This window comes from Ciconia boyciana, chromosome 3, assembly GCF_034638445.1.
Source record: "Ciconia boyciana chromosome 3, ASM3463844v1, whole genome shotgun sequence".
Lineage (NCBI taxonomy): Eukaryota > Metazoa > Chordata > Aves > Ciconiiformes > Ciconiidae > Ciconia > Ciconia boyciana.
Genome location: NC_132936.1, coordinates 123,130,700 through 123,154,892, shown reverse-complemented (window position 1 = coordinate 123,154,892; position 24,193 = coordinate 123,130,700). Strand labels below are relative to the sequence as shown.

At 42.8% G+C, this 24,193-nt stretch overlaps 1 protein-coding gene across 7 annotated transcripts in view; it reads left to right on the top strand.

Moving 5' to 3' along the window:
- Positions 1–213: 213 nt before the first annotated feature.
- The window catches only part of PLCB1 (phospholipase C beta 1), a 415,215-nt gene continuing 391,235 nt past the window's right edge, over positions 214–24,193 (top strand). For 6 of the 7 annotated variants that reach the window (XM_072857457.1, XM_072857455.1, XM_072857454.1 and 3 more), the window contains exons 1-2: positions 214–681; positions 12,928–13,005. In XM_072857457.1, coding sequence (XP_072713558.1) covers positions 583–681; positions 12,928–13,005 — 177 coding nt within the window. In that variant the 5' untranslated portion in view covers positions 214–582. Of the gene's footprint in view, positions 682–12,927; positions 13,006–13,615; positions 13,703–24,193 lie in introns of those variants that run through there. The other variant, XM_072857456.1, reaches the window with a different exon arrangement.

The window sequence follows — 24,193 nt, the reverse complement described above, 5'->3', positions numbered from 1 at the left end:
GAGGTCTGGGGGAAGCGGGAGCCCCGGGGGGAGGCTCCCGGCCGGGGGCCTCCCGCTGAGAGGAGCCTGAGGCCCGGCGCGCCCGGCCCCGCAGCGGGTGCCGCGCCAGCCGCCGCCGGCAGGTGGCGCCGCAGTGCCGCCGGCGCGGCGCGCTGACCTCGGCGCGGGGGAACCTCGGGGGCCGAGCCTGACAGGGAGGGAGGAGGGGCGGGCGAGAGGGAGGGGAGCGGAGCGGGCAGCGCCGTTCGCTCCGTGCCCCTGCGTGTGCGTGTGTGTGTGTGTGTGTGTGTGTGTGAGTGAGTGAGAGCGGGCGTGTGCGTGCGTGGCGAGCCGGCTGTATATAGAGGATGTGCCGCTGCATGGCTCGCCCCGGCCGCTGCCGCGCCAGGTCTCTCCTCAGGCGCCAGTGAAGCCTCTCGCCCTCGCCGTCTGGGCAGTCGCTTTCCTGCCCGCTCCAGGCGCGCCGAACGCGGCTGCCGGCCTCTCTCCTGGGGCCGTTTCCGGCGCCCCGGCGTCCCTCCTGAGGCGGCCGCTTACCCGCGGCTTCTCCGCTCCGGGGGAGAGCGCGTCAATGCGGTGCAAATGGCCGGGGCACAGCCAGGGGTGCACGCTCTCCAGCTCAAGCCCGTCTGCGTCTCCGACACCCTGAAGAAAGGCATCAAATTCGTCAAGTGGGACGATGTGAGTAGCTCACCCCCTCCCCGCTTCCCCCGGCCGTGCCCCACACGGGGCACGGCGGGGTTATGCAACGCGCAGGGCGCATCGATCGGGCAGGAGGGCTCCGAGCACACATGTTGCGGCCGCCCGGGGCCGCGGCCGGCCCGGCCCTGCCCTGCGCGGCAACGGGGAGCCGCGGCGGGCTGGCCCGCGGGGCGCCGAGCGCGCCTCGGCCGGTGCGGAGGGCAGGTGTGAGGCGGCGGGGCCGTCCCGCGGCGGGAGTTGAGGCGGCGGCGGAGTTGGCGGGGCTGGCTCGGGGACGGTCGCGGCCGCTGGCGACAGGGATCCCCGCCCGGGCTGGGCGGGCGCCGTGGGGGGTCCGGGCCGAGCCGAAAGGCGTTGTTAAACCGCCGGCCGTCTGCCGGGCAAACTTTCTCCACAGGTTCTGCCGGCTCGCTTCGCTTGGCCGGTGCGAGCTGTGTTGAGCTGGCTCCTTTCGGGAGCGTCTTCCTCTCCTGCCTCCCTCGTCTTACTGTGCGCTTTGGCACCTCTGTCGCCGTAACGTAGTTGTCACAACCTGTTCCCCGTCTCTCTTGTTCCATCTCCCGTTTCCTCCTCCCAGGCTCTCTCCTCCATTCTGTCTCCCGCCCTTCTCGTTGTCTCTCTCTTTCTGATGGGGTCGTCAAGCCCTGGACGCGTTCTCCCAGGGCTCGCTCCTTGGGTACCCCCGCTCACCTTCCCTCCTCCGCAGAAAGCACTCTTCTTCCTTGGCTCCTTAGGGCATGAGACTTGCCTCAAAACCACATCTGCTTTCCCCTTACCACTTGCTGCTTCCCAACCCTTTACACTTGTATTGCCTCGTATAGGAGAGGAGTGTGGTTTTCACTTCACCTTTGGTAGCGCAGCTGTTCAGCACCTGGGATTTCTTTCTTCACTTACAGGCTATGCCCGGGAGCGTTTCAGAGAAAGGTAGCTTTTCTCTGTTTAATTTTCCTTTTCTCAGAGCACGAAAGTAAGACTGTTGTGCTGCAGAGAAGGAAAGCAGAAAGGACGAGTCCTTTGCTAGCCTTGCTCCTACAGTACAACATCGGGTGTTTGTGTCTCAGTTGTGCATGGAGGAGCGGGTGCCCCAAAAAGTCTGTGTGCGAATGGTGTCTGGAGACAGAGGGGCACAGCGAGACTTGAGCTGTGGTAGCGGAGTGGTCGGGAAAGAAGGCAGGCATGCTGTACTGTTTGAACATCAGGAGAATTGTTGAGGATAACTTGTTTTGAGAGCCTTAACGCAGCTCTCATTTTTGCTGCAAATTCGGCTGTGCTGAAGACATCCACAGCAACAACTGGAGGGACAACAGAGGGAGAGGGAGAAGGAGCAGTTTGTGCTTCTAAAAACTGTTCTTGTCTTGTTACGTATCGCTATTTTGCCATTGCTTTCTGCCTGTCCAGCAGCCAAATGTGTGAGCCTGACCTCTATAAACCTGTGATAAACACTCTCAAGGAGAGAAAGAACACCAAAAAAGCTGAGCAACTTGGAGTGTGAAATTTTATTTACAATAATAAGCTAATAAATTTTTAATAAGCTCAGCAACCTGACCTTGTCTGCAGTAGTAAACATTGGCTTGACAGAGGTTATTCATGTTCGGGAACTAAGCTTGAATGACTTGCCTGAGAAAATGTTTTCCTTTGGTTGATATTTTCCTTAGTGTAGGAAAAAGCAGCATAACCTCAGCCTTGTCATTGCAGTTATTGTTTTATTTTTGGTAAGCTACCAAGAAATTTCCACAGGTATATGCCGAGGTCAAGTTAACGGTGATTTAAGTCTCCAGACTGAAAGTCCAAGCAATTAGGCAACAGTTTAAATTATTAGCTTAAGTGTTATTTCCCAAGTAGTATATTGTATAGGTAGAATTTGAAGAAGAGATGTTCTCCATGCACAGTGGATGTTCCGTGGCTAACCTGTCTGCGATAGACTAACTGCAAAAAAGATTTTCAATTGTAAACCTGGAGGCTGCAGTAATAAAATACGGCTGAATTCTGGCAAAAGATGTGCGTTTCAGGTTAAAGGTGTTAGTCAGCGATACACAGGTATTACCTGGAATCTGTGACCGAGATGTGAGAGAGTCCTGTTGTGTTTAGCGAGTGCTTTCACCAGCAACCTTGTGAAAGTTGATGCATGTTTAGCCACACTGTGTGATGAAGTATACTAGCATTAACTCATTGTTGACCATGCATTATGTGTGTATGTATGCATTTCCCACCCCCCAGACCTCCTGTCTTCCCCGTAGTGTTTCTTGTCAGCAGTGGAAGCCCCACAAAATCAAAGGTTTTGAGGGAAATTAATCTCCTTTGGCACTCTGGCTGTGAGAAGGTCTTCAGATGAATGCACGTTTGGTGACTTTGAAAAGTATTTGCCATTGAGCAGCCAATAACCACTTCAGAGTCTTTGTTTTCTATCAAATTAATCTGCTTGAAGGGTTTTTAAAAAATGATGATTATTAATCTGAACCAACCTCTGTGGTCTCTCATGTAAATAGGCATGCACAAACTCTCCAGTGAAACAATAGGCTGTAATGAGAAATAGTAAACTACAAAATGTAACAGTAAAATAGAATTGACCATAATGAGTACTTTGGATCTGCTGTGCTGACAGGGCTGTTCAGAAAAGCGAGGCTCACATACCGATGTTTATTACGCACCATTTTCTATTTACTGTTTCTGAGCGAGAACGGGAGTTCAGTTCTTCCACATCGCCCGTGCTCTAGGGCAGCATTCGTTCCTGTCCAAGGCATACCCTTGTAGTACAGTTCCCTGCTGTTTTGTTTTGCAGTTTAAAGATGGCTCTATTGACTTTGCTTTGCGTTTCATAAAGCAAAAGAGTGGTTTTGGTGAATTCCTATGACTGGTACCAAGTTTCAGCTCAAAGCAAATTTTTCCAGCTGAGTTATAAACCACTGAAAAGTAGTGTGTTTTTTTAAATGGGAATGCTGGAAGGATTTAAACCAGAGCTTGAGAGGCTTGTAAGGAATTTCATGGTGTATAGAGTAACAGTTGTTAAAGAATGTATTTGCCAGCTTTTAGAAGGATGCTGCAGCACGGCGTGCAGAGCAATCTGACAAAAGCTGTAGTGACACAGACTGTAAAGCCAATCCACCCATGGACTTCCCATCCTGAGCTTCTAGTAGCTCTGTGCCTAATTAGTAACTCTGAGGCTGCTAATAAGCAGATGTGGTACTGATGTGGTTATATGGACCTCCTCTCTGAGGAACAGCAGTGAAGTCTGCTACGTGTTACGCATGAACCTCGTCCAGTGTCTGCCTCCCCACCGCCAGCGTGATGATGATCCAGTTTGAAAGCGAAATGCCTTGCCCGAGCTTTGCTAAGATCTTGGCAGAGGAAAGGAAGAGGTTATGTCAACCACTCAAGATCACGTACAGGCAGGTGGAAGGCAAGCAGCTCAGGGGGCTTGAAACTCCATTTCCTCTGCGGACCATCTTATGTTTCTAAATTGTAAAAGCATTAGGATCAATTAAAAAGTTCCAGCTTTGCAAGACAAGTCACACTTTTGTGCGTTGGGAATGGATGTAATATCACTTACACCATCCAATGCCTAACAGAGTCTATTCACAAATTCCATTTTGAATCGGGTTATAAAGCACTAAAGTTAAATGGATGATTGTTGTCCTGTTACTTTGCTTCTCCTCACGCTGTTTCTGTTTTCTTCTAGAACAATATTACAGGTCGGAAAACAAATTTTAGAATTAACTCTTGTTCTTGATACATAGATTGGATTCACAAGGCACCGAACAGAAATAGCTGACGTTTGAATAGGTGAAAGCTAAAAGTGACTGGTTGCTTAGGTGTTTTTTTTGTGGGTGGCTGCATGTGTGTGTCTGGTGTAAGATGCCAGTTGGCCGAGCACTCGCTTCTTCAAGTCATGCTTCCTCACGCAGCCTTCAGCTGGGCCTTTGTAACCACTTTTCCCTTACTACGGGGTAGAGACTCTGAGTCTCCTAAGTACTGGTCTGGTCTTTGAACAGATGCAGTCTCTTATTCCTAGAGAGAAGCGCTATCTGTGAGAGAGAGGGAAGGCTTGTAATTTAGAAGGCTTGTAATTTGTAATTTATTGAGAGGGAAGGCTTAAAGAACTGACTTGATCCACTCTGCTGTAGTGAAACCCAGGTTACAATAGCTCTTCCTGATGAGAGTTTTAAAACAGTTCAATAAATAAATAAAAAGGATGTAAGTATGTCTTTTGGTGAGGCTTTTTTGCAGGGGGTTAAACTTAATGTAGCAAAATGTGTTGGTAGCTGAGAAGGTTAATGAAACCAGAGTATGAAGGGGGACTTCTCTCTGGACTGATCTGACATCTGAAGGGGCTGAAACCTGCCTTGGCTGTCTTTTTTGCTTTATTTTTCTGTGGTTTGTAGTGGGAACAAGACAGACATAACTGAGTTAACAAATAGCTCAACAGCTAGGGCACAGCTGAACTGATGTTTTCTAAGAGCGGTAATTGGCACACTGAAGCAAGTTAATATGATGGTGTATATTCAAAAATAGATTTGTTTTCTGTTCTTGCTTAAAGGCTTTCTTATCTTCCCTAGCGATAATATGTACTTTACATAAAGAATTTGACTGGTCTCTCTGTGGCTTATGCTGTTTACTTTTACTTGCAAGTTAACTATATCAGTAAGGTAATGTAACTCTACCAAAATGGGGGGACGTGATTCCCATTTTATAGCCATATATTTTTTTCTAAATATTTAGTTACTGAAACAAACCTGCTGATAGGTAGCGTTGTTTAGTGGCTACAGCACTTCACCAGGTATTCCAGCAAAAATTAACCTATTAACCTAGGTCTTTTAAGTTCTATTTTAGTGCCTTTCTCTTAGAGCACTTCTTCATCTTTATGAAACGTTTTTGAGCTCAGATGCTGAGTGCTATGTAAAGTTTTTGGCTTCTTTATTTGTTTAGAATCTTTTAAAGAAGATTATGAAGAGTATGAGATACATCCCCTTTAACCTTTCAAGTAAATATAACATCGGATATCATTATTATGGATAAGCTGAGGTCAAACAAAGCAAAAAAACTGGAAATTTTCAGAAGTGGTTTTAAGATGTTTGTGCTCAAGTAACTTGGTTTTTTTTCTGCCCTTTTTTTTTTTAACTCTGCACAAGTCTGTCACTACAGTACATTACTGAGGCCATGAAAAATGAACAACCATTGTTCTGTGCATATAAAACTAAAACAATAAACTGAAAAGAGTTTATTTTTTCTGAATGTTTTCAGTCTGGAGGGAAGAAGTAAGTCCAACATTCTAGAGTTTTTGTTGCTTTTTCTTTCTTTGTTGTAGTAAGCTTTATGTAGTTTCTTTATGTAGCAAACAAATATCAGCTCTGTGCTATATAAAAATATTTTGTCTAACCGAGTAGAAGTTGTGGTTTTGGTCTTTTGCAACATAGGCGACTAATTAGATTGAGTTTAAAATTTCTCAGTGGTTAACATTTAATAAAGCCTGAATGTAGTTAACTCCTTTGGAAAGCTCTTGCTGACTTTGGCTTGGGGGAGACAGAAGATTTGGATCCCCTGCAGAATGGTTAGATGCCTGCCTCGGAAGGTCTGGTGAAGACTTCACATATTTAAGTCACAGATAACATCTGTGTTATTGTAGCGTCTGCTCCCTTTGGAGTGGTGGTAGATACTAGGGAAACTGAGAATCAGAAAACAACTCTCTTAAGTAAATGAGGAATTCTGTGTGAAGGGAAAGCTAACAGTGAATTGAAGTTGTGCACTGTATGCTTTCTTCACTTTAATGTCTGACTGCTCAAGACTTTTTTTTAATTATTATTATTTTTATTTTTAACCAAAGGCTGTTGTGAAATAGAGTGTTACCTTTAATCATTATGGAGTCTTTCATCTATTGTAAAGTAAATGCTTCATAAACACTTTTAAATTTATTTTCACAAGACCCATTAGATGACAAAATGTGTTCCCAATTGTACTGTTGTAGGTCCAAAAAAAGAGACCAACATGAAAAACTTACTAATTTTTAATCTGTGATTAGATACCTTGGACCTAATTTTCAGACTGCATAGCACCATACAGTCAGATGTTCAGAATTACTCCCCAGTGACTTCAGATGAATTTGGGCTCAGCATCTCTAAAAATTAGAAAATGAAATGTGGAAATACAGTTCCAGTATTTCCTCAAAATCAGAATACAGCATTTATGCCCATGAACAGACTGGTTTAAATGATTTGCTCAGCATCCCATAAGAACTCTCTGGCAGAGAGAAAGTCTTCCTGATTGGCATTTGGCTACCTTAGCTATGAATTTCTCCCTTTATTCCTTCTTTCTCGACTGCCTGCTTTGCAACATCTACAATAAATAAGGATTCATGCAGTCAAATCAAGACTCCCTAAGGTAAGGCTAGAATTAGCCCACAGGTATGGACATCCTGAGAAACAAGGCAGGGTAGTCTGCTTCTGAGAAACAAACCCCGCTCAACGTAGCTCTTTGAAACTTGCAGGAAGTTAGTCTTTAATTAGCAGAATGATGACTTCTGTCGTGTGGTGCCATCACCAAAGTTTCTCCAGGGTTTAACCACTTTAATAGCAAAGAATATTTTCCTATTGTTCCTATTGAACAAGTGGGATTTCAGTTTGCGGGTCCTGTAAGCTCAATTCCAGTTTTGACTTCTTGTCCCGCTTCCAACCTCCAGCAATCATTGCGCCTTCTCCAACGTTTCCTTTTGGCAATCTGTTCCTTTACAGGGCAGATTTGGTGGTTCTGCCCTCAGTAAAAGAGGGCATCTTTACCCTTCTGAGTTATTTCAGTAGTTCATTGCAAAACCAGGGGATGGATACTCTCTCCCTCTCGCTCATAGTTCAGCTGTCAGTCTAAAGAAATTCATAGTGCTAATTGTTTGGGTAATCCTGCTTAGTTCCAGTCTGAGTACACCCAGTGTATTATGGAATTTAGCAGCTAATACATCTGCTGACCGTGTGTAAACTGTGGTTTTGCTATCCCTTCTCCTTTGCTCCTTCTCCACTCCCCCAAGTCTGTAATCCCCTTGGCTTGTGGGGTGGCAAGAAAACTCTTCGCAGGGACTCTCCCCACACCTTTCCCATGGCCTTACACCCTTGCTCAACCACACTTCAAGCCCTTTTGCCAAAGTGAAAGAAAACTTGCAGATTATTTTGCCTCTGCCAGAAACAATCTGTATTTCTTAGCTTTGTGTTTGGAAGCAGTTTGGCAGAAATTTTCCAGGAGAAGGTTCAAGCAAATTAAATAATGATGTGTGTAAAAGTTTTCAGGTTATATTTGGGGATATTCGATGTCTCTAAAAATCCAAGGCAAAGCCAGGAAACAACGGGCTGGCTTAATAAGGCAGTGCCATGAGCCCCATCTATTGTAAGAGCTGAAGATAAAGGCTGGTCTGCTTTTCTTTTTAAAACCTGTTGATGTGAATTTTGACTGCAACTGTTTCTAAGAAACATAATGATTATCTGTATATGATTTATTAAAACACATACTCATCTGACTCATGGTCTTGCTAGTTGACAAGGTACATGTAGATTTTCATTCCCCTGTAGGTACTTTTAAGATCCATTAGGAACTTTTCATCTATGGCAGGATTGACCTGATACCTGCATCGCAGGCACACTAGTCCCAGCTGGTGATGTTCCATGATCATTTTAACACTGAACTGTGCTTGCACAAAACACAGGGGCAATAGTGTTACACCCTTGCCTTAATACATACTGAATGAAGTACAGAGAGTTCTGGGAGCAAGGGCCAAAGCCCGGGACGTGGGTGGCAGAGCGGTGCACCCTTATGTAGCCGTTCTTTCTCGCCTTGTGACTCCTCAGGTCTTACCAGTGATGGTTGAGGACTAGAGTAGAAGGCTCCGTCCCTCCTGGCTGGATGCACAGCCTGGTCGTGGGGGTGTTCTGAGGAGTAGGAAGCACGGGCGTATAGTTAGAAAGGAACTAAACCAAGGCTTTCACCCTCTTTGCTGTTTGGCTTTGTATGATAGTCTTTATTGGTCAGTAATATTAAAATGGAGGTGGCTCTTTTTGCTCACTGATGTTAGATGTAGTCTAGGGGAGCAACACTTAAAATCAGACCTTGAAACAGTTACCTGGCAGGCACTTAAATATGGATTTGGCTGTTAATCTTCTATGCCCGTGTTCTGCTGTGCCTGGCAGGTAAGGATCCCAAAGTTCTCTGTGGCACTTTGTGGGCATAAATTTGAAACCTTTTTGTTTAAAAGTGGAAAATAAAGAATATTGCTAATGCAGGGTCTGAGATTGTACAGCCAATTAGGAGGCAACTTAATGGAATAAGTGTAGAACAACCACATTACTCATTTGAGGCTGTGAAATTGGAGGAAAGTAGAGAATTGGCCTTAAGTCAACAAAGAAAAAGGTGGGGGGCTTTTAAAGGTGAAATTAAAAGCCCTTTTAAAAAATTATTCACTTAAGTTTAGACTGGTGTGGTATGCAGCACACTGGGACTGCCAGGTTAGGGCCACTCCAAGTCTTTCTATTCAAGGAATTTGCAATAGCAATCTGTCAGAAGGCAAGCCGTTGCTTGGCACAAGCACCCACGGGTGGCATTTAAAAAGCCTGATAACCCACAAGCATTCGCATCATTGACTGGGACACTCTGCCTTTCTCTTCTTCCTCTCTCCTTTCTGGTCACATCTGATTTTTGCCTTGGTCACCTCCTCCTGCTTCTTTTCTTATATACTTGGAAGTGTCCCAAGAATCTGGGGCTCCTACTCAAAGGGCTGCTTGCTTTGTTGACATCCAGAGGATTGCAAGAGCTATGCCCCTACTAGACACCTAAATACATGCTAATTTCCAAACCTGTCAGCTTTGGAGATGCACAACACTGATCTTCCCCCCCCCCCCCCCCGCCCCCTGTTTTATTCTAAAATTCTGGATCTGAGTGGGTTAGGGAAGAAATGAATGTCTGCTCCCTATTTGTTTGGCCTTCAAGCTTTGTTTGGGTTTTTTTCCCTTTATCTATTGTGTCCTGTCTGTTACCCTCTTCTTCAGAGTTGTGTAAATCTGTTCAGGGGAGTTATGAGACAGGTCAGCACTTTGGGTGAGGAAATAGAATTAATGGGGTTTAGGATACTCTCACGAATGACTGCAGGTGTGTCTGCTGGGTAATAAACCAGTTTTTCCCATATAGTACAATTGTCTTTGCAAATAAAGGTACCAGACAATTCTAATTTGAAACGAATTTCTATTTCAGAGCCTTAAACCACTCTTCTTCTTGAATGTATAGTGTATAAAGAGGTTTTTCATCTATCTTTTTGATTGTTGCCTGCCTTTGCAAGCCCTGATTGCAGAGCAGTGTAAAAGCAACAGACCTGTTCCACGTGACAAAGGACTCCGCATTAATGTGGAGTGGGGAGCAGGACTTGCAGAGCTGACTAGAGAAGTTTATTTCCATTTCTCTACACCCAGAACTAAGGAGCATGGCTTTTGGTGGCAGGGACTTATAAGAGTCATAGTTAGCTTGTAGAATATATAAAACATTGTGCACATGACTTTTATTGCTGCTGTTAACTGTGTGGAAGAGTTCCTAAGACACATGGTACACAGTTACATGTACGAAGTTATTCCCAGATCTTGTGTTTGTATACAGCGTGACAGCGTGGGCTTCTTGTGTTCATCAGCACGTTAATTGTGCTATGCTTAATGTCAGAGTAGCATAGTTAATTTAGAAAAGAGGCATAATGCACAACTGCCTTTTTTTTTTATTTAAAAAAAAAAAAAAACCAAACCCAAACAAACAACTTCCTGGAGCAGAGGATCTTAAATTAAGACTCATCCTTATCCCTGTCATGATGAGGTTTCCTTGTGTCACCTAAGAGATATTGAAGGCTCTTTCCCCTCATCCTCCACTTTTTTGAGTCTGATTATAGTCAACATTTAACAACCCACATCTACAAAAATATTACTTTGACAGCTGTATGTCATTAGCACAGACAAATCCAAACAGCTTTTGGGTTGAAGCGACTGATTTGCAATGATTAGCCAGCAAAATTGATTAATCCTAGACATAATCGCTTCATGCCTGTTTCCAATCACTTCCTTCTCTCCCCCTCTGAAGTTCTGTATGTCTCATCCCAAGGCAGAAGGACACTTAGTCTTTTTCTTTCCTCATTTTACATACTTAAACACAGGCTGCATGGGACATAATGAAATAAGCTAAAAAAGGAGAGTTATATCTCCAGAGCAGGTTTTTTTTTTTTCCTCTTTTTGAATGGCAGAGGTTTAAGAACACTTTTGTAGGAGCTTGTGGATATAGACAGCCAGTCAACACCTCTTCAAGGCCTGGCATATTTAAAAAATAAATTTGCCTGTTGCATTCAAATAGTACCCAACTCTCAGGTGTACAGGATGCTAGAAACTATGGAGAAACAGGCAAAAAAATAGATGATGCAAATTCTGTATGACTGTTCTCCTAGGGGAAGTGCATACAATGCTGTTTTCTTGTAATGGGGAAAAGAAGGGTCAGTGGTGGTTTGTAGACTAGCTCTGATCCCAGCTGGGACATTCCCAGCACCTGGCGTTGGTCCAGCCACACTTGTTCCCAGCCTCCGAAAGCTGACGTAGCACCCATTTGAGTGTCACTGTACCTGTGGCACAGTTAATTCACAGCCTGGATCTTCCAGTTATAAAGAAGACTTTTACGCTCAATTAAGGGTTTGATCTTGTGTTTCTTCTTCGTGTAGAACTTGCTCTTCTATTTGTGTTTCTCTTGTGCTGAGACAAAAACAGCTTGACTCCATTTTATTCTTCTACTTGTTCCCCTGCAGGCTTCTGACAGGTGCTGGGCCTGTTACTTAGCTTCCTTGGGTCTCATTTTTTCCAGCTGTAAACTGGGAATAATTCAACTTCCCTGTTTCACAAATGCCCGTTGCTGTGATTTTGGTACTCTGTCACAAAGGACTGTAATGGTGGCATAATACAGACAAGTGTTATCTTCTTGCCTCGGAAAAGGCACTTGCAAAAGTTAGGTTTTATTTATTTATGATAATGTCACTTCCATCAATTTTATTCGCACTTAGAAAAGACACAGTTAAATCTATTTGATTTACATTTGAACCTATATGAGCCCATTTTTTTTTCCTTAAAGGAATGTAGACTGACCTCACATATTGCTGCTTTGGAAATAGGTGAATGCTAAAGCTGTAATATACCTGTAACACTTTAACAGAAATATACATCCTTTTTGAGGAGGCATTGCGTGTTTAGGCTGTGGAGATAAGGCTTCCGCAATTTTTCTGTCTGCCTGTCTTCCTTCTCCTATCTATGCTCCCTTCCTAACTTTTAAATTGAGCTTGGCAACAGGTAGAGGTCTCAAGACAACAGTGTTTTTACAGATGTCATGAAAAATAGTAGAGGAAAGAGAAGAGGAATCCTATTAGGACCAGGCTGCACTGATGTCAATTATTGTTAGGCACCAGGGAATCCCGATGGGTGAGAGTTGTAATGAATGCCCACCTGCAGGAAAGGCTTCGGTTAGAGCTTGTATCTCCCGAGTGAGGTACCTGCTGTCAGTCAGAATACATGAATATGTAGGAAACCAGGCTGCCTTACTTATAGTACTATAACAAATGTGCTTGGCTTTAAATGACCTGAGCTATAGATGTTACCAGAGTAGACAGGTTTTCAACTGATTTGGAGGTGGGGTGGCATGTATATACTTCTGTTACTAAAATCTTCGTAGTTGGATTGTAGAAAAAAATCGAAAAACACTGATGGAAAGTAATTGGCAGAAGTCTTAATGTAGTGGATATTATTCCAGATTTTCTAGGCAAATTCAGTCTTTGTATGTTAAAGTAAAGCTTATAGGCATTTAGCTCTTGTCTGTATCTGAAGGTTAATTTAGGTCAAGGTGGGCGGTGGACTTCTGATAACTATAGTACTTTACTATGTGGGCTCTAGTTTGACAGTTAGTGTGTTGTGTCTGTTTAACTTCATCTACTTCCAGCTTTTCTGGAGTAACTCCATGTGTTGACAAGTCTGGAGTTATTTAGTGCTGTCTTCTCAGTAATGGAAATACGTTATGTCAGAAAAATGGAGATTAGGCAGGTGATACTAAATTCTTTTAGTGACATCTTGCTAGTGATACCTTCAGGGTAATTTCTAGATGTTGCAATTCATTAATATGGGTGGCTAAGCAGCAAGTGTGTAATTATGTGTTCTGTGTGCTGACATGGATTTTTTGTTTGTCCTTTTTTTCTTCCAGGACTCCACTGTTGTGACTCCAATTATTCTCAGAACAGATCCACAGGGATTTTTCTTTTACTGGACAGATCAAAATAAGGTAAGAGAAAAGGTTCCTGCTCCAGAATGGTTCGTTCTTTTTCCTGTGGTGTGACGGGCAGGACTTGGGAGGCTTTGCATGCCAGTCTTGGCACAGCACACAAGCATTACATCAGCATACGTTCCTCTGCTCTTCTGAGGAGCAAATACAACAGGCCTGTGGCTCATCCCTGGTGCACAAAACTTGGAGAGATGAATGGAAGACTTAGTAATTTCCAGTCATGTTAATGACCTGATGGCCAGTGAGGTGTATAATTGTCCTGGTTTACAGGCAAGGATCCATTTGGGATGCTGTTGTGGTTCATAGTTGGCTTGTGGTTTCTCTGTCTTGCCTTCTGTACACTGAGGATTTTGGCTGTGGTGCATGGCAGACCCAGAATTCCCAGAGGCCAGAGCTACCTTTGAATTCTTCCTCCTGAACTGCCGCATGTTCCCTGGCCATGCCTGGTGGGCCACGTCACTAAGTTCTTACTAATCCTCGCTGGACACTTACTTTCTTTTAAAAACATTCCGGTATGTTTAGATCACTGTTATGGCTGGGGAGCTGTTGGGAAAGCTCATGACCTGATTCATCGCCGTGTTACTTCAGTTTCACATCCGTGTCACCCCTTGAAATCAGCACTGTCATGTTTCCAGCTGTTGGAGACTGGAGCTGCACTAGGGTGAAAGAGTATCAGTACCCTGAGCAACTGGATACGGTTTGTTTCATATACCATATCAGACATATAATAGAAAATTATTGTTGCAGCTGTTATAGCAAAATACTGTATCAAAACTAGTAACTGAACGAGTTCCTCCTTTTTTTTTTTTTTTACAGATGAATTTTCAAGTACTTACAAAGTAAGTGCTTGTACCAGTTCCCTGTTGAAAAATGGTGTTAGAACTTGGTAGTGCTTGAGCTTTGGCCTTGTGTTGGAGTATATGCCAAAATAACTAAATACGTACTTGTAGTATTCTGGCTATGGAAACCTGGTTTACAAGTTGTGTAGCTGTTTTTCAGCAGTTCCTGTTGATTTTATGATTAGATACCAGTGCAAAAATTGCTTGAGGAGGTAGCAACCATTAAATGTGCAGACTCTACAGGCAGTTTGCTATTACATTAGATCATATTTATCTTCCTATGTTTGCTTTTTAGAGGAGATGGAGCACAGTTTTGAGTCAGTGTATTTGGAAATCATATCAAGGAGTTATAATGAAAATCTTGTCTCTCTTTGCTTGTGCTTGGACAAGGTGGTGGTTGTGAGTGGCAGGTTCATCTGTTGACAGTCCGGAGTTGTTAAGTTGGAAGCAGAGTGAATGCCCTCAGAAGTTGAAGGATATGACTGATTTACACCAACCCGGTAGCTATGCCAGAACACAGTGCAGTCTTCTGTTTTGTTCCTTCCTTTGCATAAACTAATTGTATAAGCTGAAAAATAACAGCGAACTTTGTAATAATAAATGGAAACCCAGAGTTGATTGGAGAGTTTATTTCACTTTTAATTTGTTTGGCACTAAGACCTCCTTCAGTTTCCTACTGTTGTCTGTAAAAACAATGTCTTGAAGCAATTCTGTGAAGAATAGCTATTTATAGAATTGTTGTTCTCATATGCATGAAAAAATGTGTTTATAATGCTCAGAGCATTTTTTAAAAGGTAGGGTATTTGTACAAGAGACGTAAGTGTCAGTTCGATTTTTAAACTTGCAGATCAAGCCTCTGGAAAGGGCAACAAGAGGGATTTTTTCTGGTTAATAATTCATGACAACTAGGTGAAGCTTGTTTCTAAACCCCATCCTAGCAGTGTCTATTTAAAGAAAGTAAATATATTTCTATTGGGGTGCTGATAGTGCAAGGACCAGGAAGGAAATGCCACTTTCTGCTTTTGCAGAGAATGGTTGGGTTCATGTTTATTGTGAAATTACAAATATATTGAAAAAGGAGGTTATATAGGAAATTTTCTTAATTTCCTTCTCTTTGTGTAAAGTAATCCTGTGATGACAGTGGAACTACATGAAGAAATAATATCAGGACAATACACCCTCTAAGTGATTGCTTTCTCTTTTTTTTTTTTTTTCCCCCTAGTTATTATTTTTTAGCAATTGCTTTTGTCATAACCAGGGTCTGTTATTTTCTGAGTGTGGAAGAATAGGCCTTGCTAAACAAAGTGGTGAACTGTGAGAAGCCTGCCCACTAGCATCTTTGGTCAGGCACATTTTCCTGGGAGCTGACTACAAACGGGTATGGAGACAAGGCACGAGTAACAGTCATCTTTCTAGCCATTTGACTGTCCTGGTTGCCAGACACTGTGCGAAGCAGTAAATTACTGCCTGGATAATGGTATGGCTTTTAAATTAGGAATTTGGCTCTTTTGGTTGCTGTTGCCTTATCAGTAAAGTTATACAAAAATTACATGAATCACTGGGCGAGGGAGGAACAAAACAAAAAAAGCCACTCCCCCCGTGTTAAATTTTTATTTAGTTTAGGGAACTAGTGGTTGTAGCTCTGCAGCTTTCTCTAACTTGTTGGCTGGTTGAGCTCCTGCTTGCATTGTTTTCTTGTTCCCTTCCTTTTCCGTTTCTTCTCTGTTGCAGAGAAAGGAAAATAATAGGTAGTGTCTGGTGTCTAGCAGCGTATGGACAGGCTTTTAGATTGTTCTTCATGCAGTCGGAGCTCGACGTTCCTGGTGAAGATGCATGTTCAGTGCAGCCCTCCATCAGTGTCACTGACCCCATCTTGTAGTTCTCCATGAACCAGCAATCCTCCCAGGGTCTGCAGCCCAATCAACGAGTCTGGATAATGCTGGAGTCGAACAGACGATGGATCAAAAAGGCTGCCAGTGAAGTCATTCCTACCGAGAAGTTTTATATATGTGACCAGTCTGGAGTCTTCACTTGCTGTCCCCTTTAGCTTTCTGATAAGTTAGTTAGTAGCAAATTTCATGCTTGCAGGAGCCATATGCTCCTAATAAATTATCCTAGGTCTGTAGTTTCAGATCCATGCCACTTATGTTACGCCACAGCTGAAAGACTGTAAGTATCCCATTCTTGTGGTACAAGATATCAGTGGCAGCCAGGCTTAGCGGAGCCATCCTCTCGGCATTTACTTCTAAGAGCAGGAACAGAACTTGGAAGGAAGGCAGACTGAAGAGACAAAGAGCCCCCAGAAGCCTGCTTTGCAGCAGAGTGGACATCTGACAACTTATAGGCAAGGCAAACAGTAAACTAATTGCTCAAGACTCCTTCAATGCAAAATGAGTATCCATATGCCTTGCTTGTTTCTTCATGACTGTGTGTGATTTGACCATTTAATTTGGGCTGGCTCCAGTGTGTCGTGCCAGGTACCCAGGTCCAGCACGACTGCTTTTGGACATTAACGAGCCATTTTAAAAAGTGGTTGATCAAACTTCTCTGTTTGAATTACTTTATCAGCAGAGTAAATGGTAGCCTAGGATGAAAATGCATACAGGTTCTCCTGACCACAAGCCATTTCTCTTTGATTTTTATGTGCTAGGTTCACCTTCGCTGCCCATCCTAGTATGGTCATACCTGCAGTGAAGGTCTGTTAAGTTCATTTAAGCTCTGATCTTACAATTTGATAATAATGATGTGGTATCCTGCAGTTTGACACGCTTACTGTGTATTTGCATGTTTAAGTATATTTTACTGTCATGAGTAAAGATAAAATAAAGCCATACATAGCATTTTGCTATTTTCTGATAACAAGAAGGAAATTTAAAAATTTTTAAACAGATGGCAGGACAGCTTTCTGATTTTAATTGTATTTTTCAGTATGAAATTCTTTTGTTACTGAAGGTTCTGGAATAGTTGCTTCATCTGTATGCAGAGTGCTGACTGATTTCATATTATTAACTTGAATGATCCTCAACATGGGTTTTAAAAAAGAAAAATTAATTAATGTGACAAGCTAGCGTCTGTTATATCTTACTGTTTCTGTAATGTTTCTTAACTACAGCAAAACCAGACAACATTCGTTGCATTGTCATATTTTTATGACCTGACTAAAACATATCTCAATTCCTCGCTACTTTTTTAAAAAAACAGGAATGCCATTTCTTTCATGTGTTTATGCTGGTCATGAGTGTTGAAGAAAGATAAATCAAAACTTGACCAGGTGAAGAGAAAGTCTACTAAAATAAAAAGGAGTGATAATAAAAAGCATTTCTCAGGAGATGAGAAGAGGCTGGAAGCGTGTTTAGCCTAGCTAGCAAAGCAAAGCCAGAGAAAGACTGTGATTTCTGTCTATGAATAAAAATACCAATGGATGCATAGGCAGGGTAGGAGAAGAAATGTGTATTGTCAGACAGTTTGTGCATTATTATTCTTGCATCCTTTAGCTGTAAGTTATGTTACACAATCAAATGGATGTTAGGAGAAGACACTTAGCCATTGACTCAGCGCAGTTCTGACGCTGCCTAAGAAAAGGAGTGACAGGAGGAAGGCAACTAATTGCTTTTATGGTGGAGTCATTTAGGTTTTTAAAGTCTGAGGATGGTATAGTACGCTGCCCTCTTCATCTCACTAGCACGTACTGATTTATTCCTCTTTATTTTTAAAGGTAGGTTACCACACTTGACATGGCAGCATGCCAAAAACATAGAGGATGCAGACCCAGTCTCATCCACAGCACCACGAAGAGAGATCAGCTAACAGTCTGTGTCATGAAACTTAGAGTCCAGTCCTGAGGAGTCAACAGCGATTTCTAATGCTTTCTGCAGAAATGCTATTGTAAACAGATGATGATCCCATTTGTCCAAAGGAAGTTTGTGTTAAGAAACTACTGCAAGTGCCGAGGTGATATTTATTCCGTAGGAGGGGATGTGTGGCTGAAGCTCCCCTCCTCTGCTGGTTGCCATCAGAGCAGTAGCACAGCCCAACCAAATGGTTTATCAGGAAGGAGTCAGCTTCAGAGGCTAGCTTGCACAATTCATAGTTGAAGTTTTATGTGTATTTGAGAGAAGGTGGGGTGATGAGACCACAGTGGTACAGAAGTACCTACAGCCGGGTATTTCCCCCAGCTCTGGCTTGCTCAGACTGACAGGCTGAGGATATCTAAAGGCAGAGAGACTCAATCTGTACAGCTTTTTAGTAATAACAGTTTTGCAATTTTCAGGGGAAGGAGCAGGGCTAGTTTCTTCTCTTACAGGGGTAGGCCTGTTTTTATGTGTGAACGTCGCTGACAGAACTGGTACTAATATACTGTAGCTCAGCCACAGAATATGAGCTTGCTGCAAGAGCCTGTAGCAAAAATACTGTACCTTGGGCTAGGGCTTTCTCATTTCATGAGACAGCATTAAGTGATTCCTTATGATAAAAGAGGAGGGGATTTTTCTGACCTGGAAGGTCCTTTCCCCCCTTGTATCCTGAGGTGATCATGAGTTTCTTTGGGCCTGAAAACCCAACACAGACTGCAGAGTGAATGTGTGAAGTGGAGCCTGAGGGCTGTGCCCGCAGTAGATAGGATTCTGTAGGATTAGGCTTGGCTTCAGCATGTTTGTAAATTCTGTGGCAATACCATTGCCTCATCCAAATGAAAGAAGAGGTGGCCTTTTTCCAGCTGCTGGGGATTTTGGCTCTTATTACTTAAGAGAGTTCTTTTGTGGCTGTTTTAAAGCTCCTATTCAAAACAGTTGGGTCGATATTTGTACTGCCCTATGGGTCAAAGATCTTTTCATTACATCTTTATATGTTTTACAGTACATTTGACAAGCATGCAGTAAAGGCTGAAGTTGATAAATCAATATTTAAAATACACCTAATAATTTAATGAGAATAATGTAATATTTACTACTACTAGGTTTAAAAATACCTGCTCCAAACCCCAACTGTTTGGCTTAATTTATTCAAGGGCAAGGTTACTCAGTGATGCATCTCACTGCTGAGAACATCCAAGAAGTGCATCATTAAATGTGTATTCACACTTCTCTTTCTGGCACGTAAAAGGAAAAGAAAAAGCTAAATAACTAGACCCTTTGCAGAACTGAGATTATAAATACCATTAATTGAATGAGAAAAGATGGTGCATGTCTCCACATAAGGGATTATTTTAACATGTGCCATGAAAAACTCTCTGCTCTTCCTCATTCTTGTATCATCTCTAGCATTTCAGCAGTCAACATCTCTTATTATTAATACTGTTTGATAATGCATATTGGATACATGGGCCTCTATCACACGGTTTGTCATATGAATAGATTTGCCTTTGCTTTAGCTGCAAAACACAGGAGTCAGAACGACTTAGACCCATGTACCACACTGGCATTCTACCAGGCACTGAAAAAGACTTGTATGTTTAGGTCTTTATGGAGTGGGGTTTTTTGTCTATTAGTAGCAAATTCTGTATTAGATGACTTGTGTTTTCTAGTACTTGTACTTCTTCATGGACTTCCATAAAAACATTATGTATAACCTACATACGCATGTTCTCTGGTGTGAAACTGGTATGAATGGAAATAATACCAACGCTAGGAAAGTTTCTTATCAGAAGGACCCTTGTGATATCAGATTATAATCCTTTCCAACTGAAGGGGAAGTTAAATTCATTCCATGAATGGCATTGCTCAGGACTTGCTCCATGTGGCACTATTCCTTTATCCATTTACTGCGTGTGTGAACTGAGCGAGAAGCTATGGGTGGATTGCCTCTGATTTTTCACTCACTATATTTCAGCTGGAAATTTAAGGAGTGAGGGCTTTCAGGCTCTCGAAGGTGGACAAGGTCCTGAGGAGGCGATGCCAGTCTTTTGGCACAATTAGATGGAGTTGGGTTGGAATCTCTTTTACAAAACAAGTCGGTCACATGCTGGAAGAGGTGGCACAGAGTAGTTTTCAATGGAAATCTGGATGAGGACTCCACTTGGACAAGGAGCTGTGGTGATGTGAAGTTTTGTTTCTCAGTAACACTGGAAATTGGGAGTGAACCTGAAGCAGCTAGTAAAATAACGGTGGTGGCACAGCAAATAATCGGGGCCTTTGCCTGGGTTTTGCAGTTGTCTCGATTCATAAATTTGAGGTGTAATGTTCGGAGCTGCCATAGTGGCATTAGAAGTCTGAGACCAGGGATGTCATTGCTGGAATGTAAATGCCAATTTTTGAATAAGAAAATGACCCATAAATACTGACATCCAAAGTTGTGTGTCTGTCACATTTTTAATGGGATATGGAAGAGAAACTCTTCAAGGATGCATCTGCTTGCTAAGAGACTGTTGTAACCATTAGGCTGAGCAGTACAGAAATCGCAAGTGAAATCCTAAAAGTGAGTTCTTCCTCCAGTAAAGATGCAGTTATGTGATACACAGCATAAAAGTCAACTTGTCAAAAGTAGAGAAGCTTACTAATCTGTAACAGGAGTTCTCAGCTTGGGGGTCCCGACACTGTCTTGAAGCAGCTGTGGGTAAAGTATTCAAAGGTTGAGCTGCTAGCTCTGATAGCAACACGAGCAGTAATCCTGGAAAGTTCACCTGCATGCATTTGCTTTCTCTTTAATATAGAAATAACTCCTCACCTGTATCTCTAAAGGCTGTACCTAGGAGTTCAGAAATAAATAACAGTACATGAGCTAACACCCATACTGATGGGTCCATGCTGGAAACTGTGTGCCAGTGTCTTTGTCAGTGAAGAACATTGCCTCCTTGCTGGCTTATACTACAGAGGTCGTTCGAAGGTAGAAGAGCCTGTTGTATTTTGAAGCGGGGAAAATTTCTAGCTCAACAGTTAAAGCAGTAGGGGAGTCAGCCTAGCAACAGTTCATGGTCACCTGGAAGTTGCAGCTCATGTTTTTTCACAACCGCTTAAAAATTGGCATGTAAGGAGAATAAAAGATGATGGGGAAAGCGGTAGGGGATTGCCACAGATAGTGAAAATGGAAGGAAATATTTCATGGAGGTCAACTTCCCATCAGACTGTTGATTTAATTTTTGAAAGGAAATCTCTCTGCTTTCAAAACATGGAAATTGTTCAAGGCCCATTAGGGAAATGGTACTACATCAAACACAGACGGTCTCTAATAAGCATTTCCCACTACTAAATATCTCCCTTATTGTTGTGAGGAAGGCAGGAATAGAAAATGAGTTTTGGGTTTAATCCACAACATAGGTCCAGTTTCTGAAATGAGGAAGCCAAAGAACTTCAAAAAGGGAAGATGACGCTGGAGTCATCTGTATTTAGGTACTGTTGAATTCTCAGGTACTGAGAACAGTCGTAAGGTATTTTGTCTTATGCAAGAATATTATCCTTGCTGTCTAATTGAAGTGGGTTGTGACTTTCCTATAAAGATAAGATTATAGGTTGTCTTTTTACAGATAACTGTAAATGTTATAAAAAACCTCTGGAAACTTGAGGTTTTTGTGCAAGAAACCCTAATGATCTGGCTGCTGTGAACTGTTTCGTTGTTACAGTTTTCAGCTTAAATATTTCTGTGAAGAAAACTTGTGTCCAAGTCAACTAGCATATACTAAAGTGACTTCTTTAATGGATGCCAGTCAAGCTTTCAAATGCTATGCGGCTTAAATAAGAATTTTCTTACCATTCAAGTCTCATCAAGTCATAATGTCATTTAATGTTTCAGTATATACTTGGCCTTAACTAATAGCAGTGTATGCTTTTAGGAAACAGCGGGGAGTCAGGAGACCTGGGTACTTGCCTCTTCTTGGTCGTGATTTGCCATAACTCAGCAATGGGCTTCTCTGCATCCCTGTGCCTATTTCCACTTCTGCCCTGGCTTCGTCTATTCGAGAAGCCCTGTGTGAGCAGGGCTGCAGCCGGATCGCCGTGTAACTGCCTCATTAGCACCTGGTACAGCGTGCTTCCAGCCCACCGCAGTACACGTGCTTTGGAGTGAGAGATGTTCATGTCTTCTAGCTGAGAAGGGCTTGCAGTAAATGGAGACAATGGTGTGTAATAAGCTAGCCTTCAGTCTCTTTTCTCCTCCTTAATTAAAAAAGTCTCTTGTGTTCATGCCTGCAGCTTGTACATAGATTTGGTTGAATATGCAGCATCGGCTTTGCTGACTGACCTATTATTAGCACAGTTCAAAAATTGGCTTCTAGGACATCAGCTTTCCTGATCGCTGGGAGGGTAACTGATCTCTCGGCGTGCCTGTCAGATTGCCTTCTGTGCTGAAGCTCTGCCAGTTCAGATACTTCTCTCTAATGCTCATATCCTAGCTCTTTCCCCTCCCCACTATTCTTTCAGGTTTTTTTTTTTTAAAAAAAACAACTCTTTTTTTTTTTAAAAAAAAAAACCAAAACCCTCTTTAAGAGATAGTGCACTGAAAATAACATGTATTCTGTCTCCATACATGTGATCTTCCTGTGAGAGTGTAAGCACTCCACTAGTAGTCAGTGTTATGTGATAAATGTGTTTGGAAGTTTTAATTTTTTTTTTTTAAGGAGTTTGAAAAAAGTTTTGAAACACAAGTGACTGGCAATAGATGTCAGTTTTGCACTAATGCTTGCCTTACTTGCTTTAAGGCTTTTTACCATTAAAAATGTGGACTTGCCCTTGCTTCCCTCTCCTGCCTTTTGCTTACTCCTGCAGTCGTGGTATTTCACAGCAGCTCTGCACACTTGCAGTTGGCTTCATGTGGAGCAGAAATGATAAAGCCCTTGGCCTGTATGTACAGTGATAACAATGTACTCCATTGTACAACACTGCCTTCCTTTTTGATTTGGGGTTACTGTGTAAGGACAGAAGACACTCTGTAGGATCCTTTCCGAGAGAATCGTCTTTCAGTCCCATCTTCTTTGCTTTAATGACAGCTTTGCCATTATATATCCCAGTACTGGGAAGACACACAAACAACCTCACGCTACAGATCGTGGGAGTTTTAGGTTCACTCTGTATGTGTCTGTGTGGTTATTATTTTTGAGTGTTTCTAACTATACAGATGCTGTTTATATCGCCAGTCTCCTTGAAATATTCTGCTGGATTAGAAGGTCTGTAAAATCTTCAGGCAGCCTCTGCCAGTGGCGTGCACAGTCTCTTGTCTACAGCCTGGCTTTTGGTTTTCCTGATGTTTTGTGCTACTTTATCTCCTCCACAGACAGTGGTTTTGCTGCAAAAATTCTGAACTAGCTCCGGAGGACGTCAGACCCCCAAAGGAGGGGAGACTGTGTCTGAAGTGGCTGTGCCTTCCCCGGCTGTGTTTTGTGTACGTGTGTGCACGCGTGTGCCGTCAGCAGGCAAATCTCCTTTTTCACCCTCTCAGAGTTAGGGCTCTTCACTAGACAGGAAATGAGTATGCATCTTTATTACTTCTTCTAATTAATCTTTCCACATAGGCAAGTTTTCCAGTGTATTATGACTTCTTGATGTCATTGTCCATCCTTCACTTATTAACAGAAAACAGTAATAGGCATACGTTCTCGTCTCTGATGCCTCGTTTATGACATTGTAGCTCTACTGATGTTGAGTCATTCCTCATGCACTCATGCTGGGGGGAAGGAGTAGGGACTGCGACATACAGGATTTCAGGTTTCTGTCTTCATTCATATCCCAGGAAAAGTAATTCCCAGTATCTGAATTTTTAGTGTGGAGATTGAGCCTGCTTTTCAGACTGGCACATGCCTTTATCCAAGATGCACTCTGAATCGCGTGAGAGGAACAAGATGTACTATTGTACAAGAGAACCGTTAGTGGTGGTTGAAGAACATATTTAAATCCTGAATCTCCAGGGCATGTTAAACACTTGGCTGTCCAATTAGCCCAACAACAATTTTGTCTGTGGGGGTATATATAACATTGCTATTTCAAGGCAGCAGTTATACGTGAAAAGTGAAATTCTACCCCTGCACCACATCCCAAAGAGCTCTCGTATTGTCTGGGGGCTGGGGATTACCAGCACCTACCCCTGATTTCAAGGCCGGTCACAGTGTGCCTGCAGAGCTTTCCTGAGCCTTTTGCTACTGCCGCGGCTGCAACCTATGCAGACACCATCCAGATGACACAGCCTGCCTCAAAATTGGAGCAGTCCGTGGGTTGTTAGCCGATATAGCACAGCTGTGCTGCCAGCTATTTCAAGTACTGTTTATTGAAGGCTAGCTTGCAGCTGACCTAGGCGAATGCTGTCTTGCCAGTCGCAGTATGTTGAATAAACTGTGTAAATTGTAAGGTATTTACCTGTACAATATGTCTCACTTAAGAGGGCTGTGGATAATTTGGACAGGTGGTTTACTACCCAGAGAGCTGATTATC